This window comes from Choloepus didactylus, chromosome 2, assembly GCF_015220235.1.
Source record: "Choloepus didactylus isolate mChoDid1 chromosome 2, mChoDid1.pri, whole genome shotgun sequence".
NCBI classification, from domain to species: Eukaryota; Metazoa; Chordata; class Mammalia; order Pilosa; family Megalonychidae; genus Choloepus; species Choloepus didactylus.
Genome location: NC_051308.1, coordinates 85,234,890 through 85,248,205, shown reverse-complemented (window position 1 = coordinate 85,248,205; position 13,316 = coordinate 85,234,890). Strand labels below are relative to the sequence as shown.

Here is a 13,316-nt window from a genome sequence, read left to right as displayed (position 1 = left end):
ACAAATGGGGCTGGGAGAGTTGGATATCCATATCCAAAACAATGAAAGAGGACCCCTACCTCACCCCCTACACAAAAATTAACTCAAAATGGACCAAAGATCTCAATATAAAAGAAAGTACCATAAAACTCCTAGAAGATAATGTAGGAAAACATCTTCAAGACCTTGTATTAGGCGGCCACTTCCTAGACTTTACACCAAAAGCACAAGCAACAAAAGAGAAAATAGATAAATGGGAACTCCTCAAGCTTAGAAGTTTCTGCACCTCAAAGGAATTTCTCAAAAAGGTAAAGAGGCAGCCAACTCAATGGGAAAAAATTTTTGGAAACCATGTATCTGACAAAAGACTGATATCTTGCATATACAAAGAAATCCTACAACTCAATGACAATAGTACAGACAGCCCAATTATAAAATGGGCAAAAGTTATGAAAAGACAGTTCTCTGAAGAGGAAATACAAATGGCCAAGAAACACATGAAAAAATGTTCAGCTTCACTAGCTATTAGAGAGATGCAAATTAAAACCACAATGAGATACCATCTAACACCGGTTAGAATGGCTGCCATTAAACAAACAGGAAACTACAAATGCTGGAGGGGATGTGGAGAAATTGGAACTCTTATTCACTGTTGGTGGGACTGTATAATGGTTCAGCCACTCTGGAAGTCAGTCTGGCAGTTCCTTAGAAAACTAGATATAGAGCTACCATTCGATCCGGCGATTGCACTTCTCAGTATATACCCGGAAGATCGGAAAGCAGTGACACGAACATATATCTGCACGCCAATGTTCATAGCAGCATTATTCACAATTGCCAAGAGATGGAAACAACCCAAATGTCCTTCAACAGATGAGTGGATAAATAAAATGTGGTATATACACACGATGGAATACTACGCATCAGTAAGAAGGAACGATCTCGTGAAACATATGACAACATGGATGAACCTTGAAGACATAATGCTGAGTGAAATAAGCCAGGCACAAAAAGAGAAATATTATATGCTACCACTAATGTGAACTTTCAAAAATGTAAAACAAATGGTTTATAATGTAGAATGTAGGGGAACTAGCAGTAGAGAGTAATTAAGGAAGGGGGAACAATAATCCAAGAAGAACAGATAAGCTTTTTAACGTTCTGGGGATGCCCAGAAATGACTATGGTCTGTTAATTTCTGATGGATATAGTAGGAACAAGTTCACAGAAAGGTTGCTATATTATGTAACTTTGTTGGGGTAAAGTAGGAACATGTTGGAAGTTAAGCAGTTATCTTAGGTTAGCTGTCTTTTTCTTACTCCCTCGTTATGGTCTCTTGGAAATGTTCTTTTATTGTATGTTTGTTTTCTTTTTAACTTTTTTTTTCATACAGTTGATTTAAAAAAGAAGGGAAAGTTAAAAAAAAAAAAAGAAAGAAAGAAAAACAAGGTAAAAAAAAATGATGTAGTGCCCCCTTGAGGAGCCTGTGGAGAATGCAGGGGTATTCGCCTACCCCACCTCCATGGTTGCTAACATGAACACAGACATAGGGGACTGGTGGTTTGATGGGTTGAGCCCTCTGCCATAAGTTTTACCCTTGGGAAGATGGTTGCTGCAAAGTAGAGGCTAGGCCTCCCTATATTTGTGCCTAAGAGTCTCCTCCTGAATGCCTCTTTGTTGCTCAGATGTGGCCCTCTCTCTCTGGCTAAGCCAACTTGAAAGGTGAAATCACTGCCCTCCCCCCTACGTGGGATCAGACACCCAGGGGAGTGAATCTCCCTGGCAACGTGGAATATGACTCCCGGGGAGGAATGTAGACCCAGCATCGTGGGACGGAGAACATCTTCTTGACCAAAAGGGGGATGTGAAAGGAAATGAAATAAGCTTCAGTGGCAGAGAGATTCCAAAACGAGCCGAGAGGTCACTCTGGTGGGCACTCTTACGCACACTTTAGAGAACCCTTTTTAGGTTCTAAAGAATTGGGGTAGCTGGTGGTGGATACCTGAAACTATCAAACTACAACCCAGAACCCATGAATCTCGAAGACAGATGTATAAAAATGTAGCTTATGAGGGGTGACAATGGGATTGGGAAAGCCATAAGGACCACACTCCACTTTGTCTAGTTTATGGATGGATGAGTAGAAAAATAGGGGAAGGAAACAAACAGACAAAAGTACTCAGTGTTCTTTTTTACTTCAATTGCTCTTTTTCACTCTAATTATTATTCTTGTTATTTTTGTGTGTGTGCTAATGAAGGTGTCAGGGATTGATTTAGGTGATGAATGTACAACTATGTAATGGTACTGTGAACAATCGAATGTACGATTTGTTTTGTATGACTGCGTGGTATGTGAATATATCTCAATAAAATGATTAAAAAAAAAAAAAGAACATTATGTGTTCATGGACTGGCACACTAAATATTGTTAAGATGTCAATCATACCCAAAATGATTTACAGCTTCAATGCAATCCCAATCAAAATTCCAGCAGCCTATTTTGCAGAAATGGAAAAGCCAATCATCAAATCTATACAAAAGGGTAAGATCCCCCCAATAACCAAAAACATCTTGAAAAAGAATGAGTTTGGATGACTTACACTCCTGACTTTAAAGCATATTACCAAGCTACAGTGGTCAAAACAGCATGGTCCAGGCATAAGAATAGATATATTGACCAATAACAATGCAACTGAATTGAGAGCTCATAAATAGAACCTCATACCTGTGGCCAATTAATTTTTGACAAGGCTGCCAAGTCCATACAACTGGGAAAGAAGAGCCTCTTTAACAAATGGTACTGGGAGAACTGGGCTTCCATATGCAAAAGAATGAAAGAAGACCCTATCTCATACCAGATACAAAAATTTAACTCCAAATGGATCAAAGACCTAAATATAAGACCCAGTACTATAAAACTCCTGGAAGAAAATGTAGAGAAGCATCTTCAGGATCTTGTGTTAGGCAATGATTTCTTCTACTTTACCCCCAAAGCACAAGCAACAGAAGAAAAAGCAGATAAATGGGACCTCCTCAAAGTTAAAAACTTTTATGCCTCAAAGGACTTTCTCACAAAAGTGAAGAGGCAACTTACTCAATGGGAGAAAATATTTGGAAACCACATAGGGGCTTAATATTGAGACTATATAAAGAAATCCTGCAATTCAACAACAAAGGATAAACAACCTACTACTTCTCTAATGAAAAAAATGCCATAAAAATCAATGCATAACTAATCAAATAACTGCACAGGAAAATAGTTATTAGATAATTATTGCAATAGAGTAAGCAGTTTTAAATCTTGACAAATTTGTACAAAACTGGAAAGTAATTAGACCATAGGTATCAAAAATAGCCAAACCCTTGATTTACCACTTTTACTTCTCGGAGTCTAACATACGAGAGTGATCAGCAATACGAACAAGGGTATATGAAAAGATGTTCATCGCAAGATTATTTATATTAGAAAAATTTGGAAACTACTACAATTTTCAACAGTAGGGAAGCAGCCAAATAAATTATATTATATCCAGATAATGAAAATTAAGAACTACTAAAGACAGCACTTAGAAAGAATACTTATAACGAAAAGTTAAAAGCAAGGAATGAGTAATATATACAGGCTGATCTCAATTAGATGACAAAATACATAAGTAAATACACTGAAAAAAGACTGGTAAGAAATATGCCAAAATGGTTCATAGTGGTTATTTCTGGGTGGTGAGAAAATCTTTTTATAATCTTCTGTATTTTCCAAATTTTCCACAATGAGCGTGTATTATTTCTATATTAAAAATCAAGTACAGTAAGTGTTTTGTTTCATTAGTGGGGACGACTGAGTATCTAAGGGCACAAAGGAAGCAATTTCAGGCACCGGAACAGCTTGAGCACAGCATGGAAGCAGGATGAACGTGGCCTGTATCACAATCATAAAAGTGGGATCATTTGGGGAAACTGTGAGAAATAAAATTGATTGGTCACAATGGCAGTGAATAGTGAAGGCTCTGGAAAGGCAGACAAGTTGGGACTTGATTCTGTAAGCAACAAAAGGCCTCTGGAGATTCGTCATCAACGAACATGCTAGGAGCAGCACTACGGAAACCCTAGCCTGGCAGCTGTTTGCAAGGCGGGCTGGATGGGGCGTGGGGAGCAGGTGGGGACAGAAGGCTGCCTCCTGGCTCAAGGTGAAAAAGCTGGACGAGGTGAGCAGGAATAGAAAGAAAAGGATAAATCTGCAAGATGCATCAAAGGAAAAATAACAGTTCTTGGTGACTGATTCAATACAGAAAATGATGGAGAGGTGAATGTCTGCGATGACACCAAAGCTTTAATCTGAAGGATTAAAACAAAGTGGTGACAACGACAAGGATAGGTGGGAAATATAGCTAATTTAAGGGAAAATAATAAGATCAGTTTGGGTCATGATGAGTTTGAAGTGATGGTAAGACTTGTAACATTTTGACTCTGACTTTTTGACCCAAGGGGGCATTTTAACTTCAAGAATATTTTTACTCTGTTTATGAATACAAATATTTTATTCAAATTTTATATTAACATTTGAAAACGAATTTCAAGAAAATATTTCCTGAAATCATTGTTACCATTTGAAAAACATGGTTCTAAATAGTCAGGCCCGCCGGATCCCGCATCAGAGAAACAAGTCTCTTTGCTTTGGTGAGAAGGTGAGTTCAATGAAGATGCATCAACAAGGAACTGGAGGGGAAAAAAAAGCTTTCCAAGACCAGTTCAGAGTGAGAAGAATTATTTGGGCTTTTATAACCCCCAAAAGACAAAGAAATGGCCAGAAGCCAGAAGAAAGCAGAAAGGAAAAAAAAAAAAAAAAAAAATAGAGAAAGCTGTTGGTCAGCATCTCCTTGTTATCTTCAGGTCCTCCCCTCATTCAGGCTTGTTTTTCAAGGTTCTGATTATGAGACCACATGGTTACATCCCTCATATGTTACTGCAGGCAATGCGGGGAAAGTTCCTGGGGGTAGAGAATAAGTTTTTGTTGTTGAGATTAGAGCAACAGCAACTTATTTTAACAGGGGCTTTTCATGTCAGAATAACTCAAAGCTGCTTGAGTGAAGTGATCTTAATAAACAGTTTTTTTCCTCTATTGGCTATTGAATTAGTTCTACTTATCCAGCTATCATCATCTCTACCTATACATTATAATTCCCTGCTCAATTTTCTATAGATCATTAATTAAACTGGTCTCAAATGTTTCACTTTTTATTAAATCTATTTTAACAGGAGTAAATTACTTTTCATTTATATTTTATGATAATCAATCCAAAGCTGCTTTTCTCCTTAACAAATATTATCAATTATAGCTTTGACTATATTCAAATTTCTTTTTTGACAACTATTTCTATCAAGTCCAGTTTTCCCAGGTCAAATTTTATCAATCTAAACTTTGCCATTAAGGTTTTATTCTTCTGTCAGCTCTTAAGCAATAATAAATGTAATGGGTCATTTTAGCTTCTGTCCATTTTATTTTGTGTTGACCATTTCTGCCTGGAATTGGGTAAAAGTTGGAGCAAATACAGATACCCAGGATGCGGATGCATAGCAAGGATGAAAACACTGGAGTCAGAATATCTCTGGGTTAGTGTCCATCAACAGATGAATGGATAAAAAAAGGGGGGGGGGGGTTGTACACTCAATGGAATATTATTCAGCTGTAAAAAAGAATGAAGTTCTGATACATGTGACAATGTGGATGAACCTGGAAGACATCATGTTGAGTAAAATAAGCCAGACACAAAAAGACAAATATTGCACAATCTTGTTTATATGAAATAGCTAGAATAGGCAAACTCATAGAGACAAATATAGATTACAGGTTATCAGGGGCTAAGGGGGTGTGGTGTGTGGGGAAGGAGCAGTTATTGCTTAATGGGTGCAGAGTTCTGTTTGAGATGATGCAAAAGCTGGGGGAACATGTTGATGATGGTAGCATGATATTGGAAATGTAATTAGTATCACTGAATTGTACACTTGCAAGTGGCAAAAATGAGAAAATTTGAGTTGCATATATGTTACTACAATAAAAATACTTTTTTAAAGTCTCTGAGTCAGAAGATTTATTTTCTTAGTTCCATCATGTTATAGGCATTGAACCAAGGCAGATACTAGTTTCATCTGAAGTATGAGATCAGATAAGAGTTCCCGCTCAGTGACTCACTTAGAGACTTTGGACAAGTGCTTCAATCTCATCATCGAATGGAAAGGGAGCAAATGAAGCAATGGTACAAGCTGTACCTGCACCATAAGCCACCTCACCCAAGTCCAGTGAGGAGTCAGGGGCAAGTGAGTTGCTTAGGTGGTTCTTGAGTGGTTTGCAGAGAGGCTGAGGAAATGGATTTCAAGAGTCCTTTAAGAGGAATATTCTAGCTTTGAATTCTCTCTTATAGGAAATGCAGAAGGATATGGATGACAAGATGGACGTCTTAATAAATATACAGAAAAACAACAAGCTGTAAGTGTAACTGGCACACCCCCCTCCTTCCCTAAAGAGTCTCCCTTCTCTTCGTTAAATGTCCCCGGGGTGCAGATGACACTTGACTTTCCAAGGATTTGTCTTGGTTTCTGTTGCTTCGATGACTTGGAGTCAAGACCATCCACGGCCACCATCGCTACTGGTGATTTACTTGTTGTGTTGGAAATTGTCACCCCCAACTCTCTGGCCCCTCTCTGACCTCCCAGTCCCCTTAGAAGAGGACCAAACCTGCAGGAGGAACTCGAGCTGATGGGAAAGATGAACACAGACCCACACCCACAGCTGAGGCTCAAGAAAATGGATGGAGCTGAGAGAGCACCGTCTGCTCTGCCCAGGAAGACGATGGCTCCACAAAACATGGCAAGGGACTCACTGGATTTCATTCCGTGTAGGTGTGGCTGTGTAAGTGAAGCCCTGCCCTCTCCCAGCACTGGAGCCAGACCCTGGGCTCCCATCTTACCTAGCTTTCTCCAAGCCTCCTCACTCCCTCACTTAACAGCCTTGCCTTCCAGGCACAGGGAGAGTCCACCCTCAGATGTGCCTGCACCGAAGCACCTCTGTTTTATTCTGTTCTCTCCTGTAGCAAGGCCTGATGAGGGGATCCACAAACTGGCCATCTTGGACAAGGGAAAAATGATGCTTCTTGTGGCTCTTTCCATCCTCTGCAGGAGAATTGTTTGCCGTGTGCCTTCAAAACCAACTACAGTCAGAGGTAGGTGGGTCCCGACGCTAAGTGCCTTTTCTCTGGGTTGCCTCGTTAGTCTCAAAGTGATTTGCACAGGGATGTGTTGGCATCACACCCCGCGGTGTAGCTGTGAGGTGGGAGTAGGACTGTAGCAGGCACTGTCACCCACCACATCCACGCAGTCATTAGAGGACATGGGACACCGCTGTGCACCAGGATTTGGGTGATCAAACCCAGGGGCTGCTGCCAAATCCCAGGAGTGCGGGGGCTTGCTCCCAAGATGCAGTTTCACCCTTGGTGGGGAGGGTGCACCGCTGGCTGACCCAGCCTTGTCTCAGGTCCCTGCCTTTCTCCCCATCCAGCAGGAAACTTCTACACTGGGCCCAGGCACCTTTATCACCCTTGGCATCTGGAGCTGCCTTCTGATTAAGCTGTACTTCAACCCCAGTGCAATCAAGGACCTACTTCCAACTGGGGGTCGTCTCAGAACCTACCAGCAGCTTCATTTCATCCCCTCCCCACTCCTTGAGCTGCACCGTAAGGGCTTGTGGCCCTCTTAAATACCACCCCCAACCCAGGCCTCCACTGGGAAATTAAAATGTAAAGCCAAAATAGATGTCACTGTTTTGGATATCATTCTGAAACTTAAGTGTGCAAGGAGTATTATTTTATTTTCTCTAAATCAGCGTGTTTTAGACCCCCTCAACCTGCTTCCTGATGGATTAGTGGGAAATTCCACATTAAGCATCCTCAGGGCCCCCATCCCACCTCCGAAGGCCCTCCCTCCACTCCACCTGGTTCTGCAAAGGCCCCAGGTCTGACACTGATCCCAAACAGGGGAGGCCCCTGAGGATATCAGGCGTCAGTCTGCGCGGATCGTAGGAGAGACTGCCACTGCCTTAACACCTGGTACTCGATGTCCTCAGCTTGCCACCGGGCCTGGGCATCTTGTGCAGTGTGGGGGCCCCTCACACCCAGGGTCTGACCTGCACCGCCCCACCCCCCCACCGAGCTCTTACCATCAAGCAAGACTTAGGCCCCCACTGTCATGGGAATCCGGGCCCCTTCCTGGGCTCTGGGGATCCCCCCTCCTTCCCTCCTGCAAGGCTTGCCCTTCCCTTCCCTCAAGGAGGCACACGCCTTCAGAGGCTTTAGGCCTTCACAAAAGTGGGGTGAGCCACGGACCTCTGCCTGCTCTGCTCCCTGCCTTGCCCCAAATCCCCAGCGGAGGGAAGATGAAGCCTGGCTGCTAGCTTGAAATGGGAGTCAAGAAAGACACACAGAAGAGAGTGTCGCAATAAAGTTTCCTGACATGGGTGTGTATCTTTGGCTTCAGCGTGACAGAGGAGGAAGTCATGGGATCCCCTATTTAATTTCACCCCAGCTCGCTCTTGTTTCATCTCTTTGCTGAATTTGCCACTTGGACTTTTAGACAGTCTAGTAAATAATTGATTAAGTTCTTAATGGCTACATAGGAATGAGCAATGTATGCTTCAGATATATATTTAAAAGACAAGCAAGCAATGACACAAATTTCCTTTGAGGTGTTCATAGTTTTAAAGGAGAGATGACACATGCATATTAAAAATATGGACCATATAAATGTAAGTACAATGGTCATAAGTATGTGATGAAAAGGAGAAATGGGTCAGGAATGGGAAAAAGAAGGGTAGGTTGAGCCCTGAATTGGTTTCCCATTGCTGATGTAACAGATTATCCACACATTTACTGTCTTAAGACAACACAAATTTATGATCTTACAGTTTTGGAGGTCAGAAGTCTAAAATGGGTTTTACTGGGCTAAAATGAAGGTGACTGCATTCCTTTCTAGAGGCTCCAGGGGGATAACCTCTTTCCCTGCCTTTTCTAACTTCGAGGCTGCTGCATCCCTAAGCTTGTGGCTCCCGTCCCAAGTTCAAAGCCAGCCATGGGTGGTTGAGTCTTTCTCACATCCCATCACTCTGACACTGATTCTCCTCCTGCTTCTAGTTTTAAGGACCCCCACAATTACACTGGGCCCACCTGGATAATCCAGGATACTCTATTTTAAGATCAGCTCCCCTCACCGCCACCCCACTCTGCTGTGCTCTGCACACTTACCCACCCCACCTCCCACCTTCCTCTAGAAGTGTCTTCCCTGAAGAAAGACAGTCACCTCCTAATAGCCAATTCCAATCACCCTTCTGCAATCCTCATTCTTCCAGATTGATTCCTGCTTTGACCCTGGTATTTAACCTTCCTTGGATCCCTCAATTTTCTTTTTTTTTTTTAATTTTAATTTTTATTTATTAGAGAACTAAATTTACAGAAAAATCATGCCCAAAATACAGAGTTCCCATGCAACCCCTCCATCCCCAGCTTTCTCAACTCTACTTCTGTTTTTCCTACCCCAACTTCTCCTTTTGTCTCTCTCTCAGTTACTCCTCCTTTGTCTGTATTATAATAGGAGCAACCTCTAGGCTTTTTTACTTACTCCTTTACTGTTTTCTAGGGACCATCTCCACTTCCTTCTTGGATACTGAGGGCAGAAACCAAGTCTGTATTGCTCAATGCCATACCCACAGATTTAACAGTTTGTTCAGTGAATCAGTGAGTATGAAGCACTTAGTGCATTCAATCAATATCACTCCTAGATGATCAGGAGGTCACATCCAGATTCACACAGGCCCTCCTGGAAGAAATCAATTGGCTCTGGAATCTAGAGACCAGACTAATGAATGGTGGGAAAAGATAAATGGGCTGAAACAAAAAGGCAAGTCCATGTGACTCTAAAGCCCAACCCTGGTCCTGTCCCTCATGCTCAGAAACATTGATTTCATTGGTCTTTTCTTTTTTAAATTGGGTGTCCATAGTAATATCTTCATTAATTGTGAAATGACTCTCCCATTCCTTTTCTCTATCAGCATTCACATTCCAGCTTGTTATACCCACTAGACAAGCTGGTTGAAATGGAAATTTTAATTTGAGAGGAACCAACGTCAACTTTGCTCTAAAAAAGCATGAATTGAACAGTGGTCTCGGTCACAGTCTCCCACCCTCACCCCTGCCCAGGACTCAAGCCCTGACCTCTCACCCAAGCTCAGAGCTACCAGTCCCTCTGGGCCCTGGCCACCCTGCCTCTGCCCTCGGCCCCCTTCTCTGCCTGATTTCTGATGGGAGTCCTTGTCCTTGCTCGATTTTCATACCTCACAGGTGGGCCTTTGGACTAGGGGTGACTTCATTCCCCAACAGGGCTTCCTTCAGCCCCTTTGTCTGCCTGCCCACCCTGATGTCCTGGACTGGACATCCCAGGAGGAACCTGAAGAGCTGTAGAGCTCAGAGCCCCCTACCCTGAGTGGCCAGGCCCAGCCCTCTTCTCCCAGAGCCTCCTCTTGGTTAATTGGAGGATTCCTGAAAGAATATGGTAAAGCACCTGTCACAGTGCTTGGAAATGGACCTTTCTTTCCTCCTTATATTTCCATGGCTTCCTCCATGACATATCTTTGATGGTTCTCAGGGCCTTTTCTGGTCATGATGAGTGTGAGAGAAGAGGATGCGAGTTCCCTAAGGGCGGAGACTGCATAGAATTCACTTATCCCACCCTGCCATGGATGGATGCGTGGCTTCATGGCTAACATTCCCTATGTCTGACATTAGTACCACTTAATCATTCAAGCTCGACATTTTTCTTCTCCTTCCCAAAGCGAATCAGCCACCAAGTCCCATGGAGTCTTTACAATGCTTCAAACATCTTGTCCCAAATCTTAGCGTTTGAACCCTGAACTACTTGCAAGAACTTCCTAACTGCTCTTCTACCTCCATAGTTTCTTCTCATGACCTAGAACCCAGTGTGCACATCACTGCAAGATACATCATCTCTAGCTACTCCTTTCCTCTCCAACTTTAAAATTCTATCTCCTTGCTCAAAAACCTTTCTATTCTTAGCCTGCCATTCAAGACCTGGCATTTCTTATCTCAACTTACATTTCTGACCTTATCTCTTCCTATTCCTACTCCCAAGTCTTATACCTTACGGTCCCAAACATGCTCTTTACTTCCCTGGCCTTTGCTCACCTCATTCTCCCCATGAAGCCCCATCATCCCTAGTGGATGGCCCTCTGCCTCTCTACAACTCAGTGACTAGGCTACCTGGCTGTTCAAAGATGTTTTCCACCTTCTCCTTAATATTTTAAACATGCATATGCCTTTCTTCTCCATGCAGATTGCCAGTTTCTAGAAGTAGGGCTTGTGCTATCTTCATCTTCATCCTCAGCAGGAGGGTCAGAGCCCTACCTTGGTGGGTGCTGAGGAAATGCTTTCTGACTGAACTTTTGCTCCTTGGCCTGAGGGACCCAGGACCCTCAGCACCTGTGGCCTTTCTTTCCTCCTTATATTTCCATGGCTTCCTCCATGTCATATCTTTGATGGCTCTCAGGGCCTTTCTGGACATGCTGAGCGTGAGAGAAGAGGATGCGAGTTCCTTAAGGGCAGAGACTGCACAGAATTCACTTATCCTACCCTGCCATGGATGGATGTGTGGCTGTGTTCTAGTCTGCTAATGCTGCTGGAATGCAAAACACCAGAAATGGATTGGTTTTTATAAGAGGGGGTTTGTTTGGTTACACAGTTACAGTCTCAAGGCTATAAAGTGTCCACGGTAACACATCAGCAATCGGGTACCTACACCGGAGGATGGCCAATGGTGTCTAGAAAACCTCTGTTAGCTGGGAAGGCACGTGGCTGGTGTCTGCTCCAAGTTTATTTTCAAAATGGCTTTCTTCCAGGACACTCCTCTCTAGGCTTCAGCTCCTCAAAAATGTCACTCTTAGTTGTTCTTGGGGCATTTGTACTCTCTTAGCTTCTCTGGAGCAAAAGTCTGCTTTCAAAGGCTATCTCCAAAAGTTCTCTGTAAGCTGAAGCTCCTCTCTCAGTTCCAGTGCATTCCTCAAAGTGTCCCTCTTGGCTGTAGCTCCTCTTCAGAATGTCACTCTCAGCTTCACTGAGTTCCTTCTGTTTGTCAGCTCATTTATCTGGCTCCACTGATCAAGGCCCATGCTGAATGGGTGGGGCCACACCTCCATGGAAATATCTCATCAGAGTTATCACCTGCAGTTGGGAGGGGTGCACTTCCATGCAAACAACCTAATTCAAACGTCCCAACTTAATCCCCACTAATATGTCTGCCCCACAAGATTGTATCAAAGAATATGGCTTTTTCTGGGGGACATTATACATTCAAACCGGCACAGGCTGCATGGCTAACATGCCCTATGTGTGACATTATGTCTGCCCAAAGAGTCCCAGAGGGCCAGCAGGGACCTCCCTCTGCATGGATCCCTTCAGGACTGAACAGGCTGGATGAAGTTCCAAGAAAACTCTCTGGACTTTCTCTATTTCTGTCCTCAGATCATTTCTGGAAACACACATACGTGACTGTCCTGTGTTCATATCAGCTGTTGGGATGAGGGAGGTTCTCTCTTGAGACTGATTTTGTGGCCAGATTCCTCCAGACGTGTTTTCAAACCTAAGCAGGTTGTCAGTTTTCAGAACTAAAACAAGGTCTTCAGAGAAACAGAGCCACCAGGATCAGCAGAGGCTCTAAGTCTTCTCTGTGCAAATAGTACACAGGTCTAATGGAGCTCTGAGGATTATGGTGGGAGCTCTGCCTCCCCCCCCCCATGGCCCTCCCCAAGACTCCCCTGTGTCCCAACCCAACTCAAAGGCCACGGAAGGACAACAGTGTGTGTTGAGGGGGGCAGGTGAGCAAGTCAGCTGTCAAACACCTGTTGTGTCTGTCCTTGGTGAGGGACCTTCAGGGAGCCACAACCTGTCATTCTTGCTGACACTGCACACAGCCCAGCTTTGCTGGTGAGCTTGTGCTTTTTCTGTAGGTCTCAATGTCACCTCATCTGGAACAGAATTATGCTTAACCTTGTCTCTCCTCCCAAAAATGTTCTTCTTGTCCTGTATACAGATCCTCTTGGGGGACTTATCGCCCACTCCCTGGTTCCCACTTCTTTGTAATACAGGATCCTGTCCTTCAGGACATAGCCAGGACCCAGTTGATTGGACCAAGGGGGATATCTAACTCAACTTGTCCAATAGGTTCTCTTTCCCTGGGAATTTGGAGTTGGAATTTGGTGATATTCTGTTGGCCACTAGAACTGAGGA

The 13,316-nt window shown here is 43.3% G+C and overlaps 1 protein-coding gene across 1 annotated transcript in view; it reads left to right on the top strand.

The window, feature by feature from the left end:
* Positions 1–13,316, top strand: part of TEX35 (testis expressed 35) — a 44,970-nt gene that overhangs the window by 17,739 nt on the left and 13,915 nt on the right. Inside the window, exons 9-11 of the mRNA XM_037806683.1 lie at positions 6,396–6,460; positions 6,688–6,883; positions 7,150–7,193. Coding sequence (XP_037662611.1) covers positions 6,396–6,460; positions 6,688–6,883; positions 7,150–7,193 — 305 coding nt within the window. The remainder of the gene's footprint in view (positions 1–6,395; positions 6,461–6,687; positions 6,884–7,149; positions 7,194–13,316) is intronic.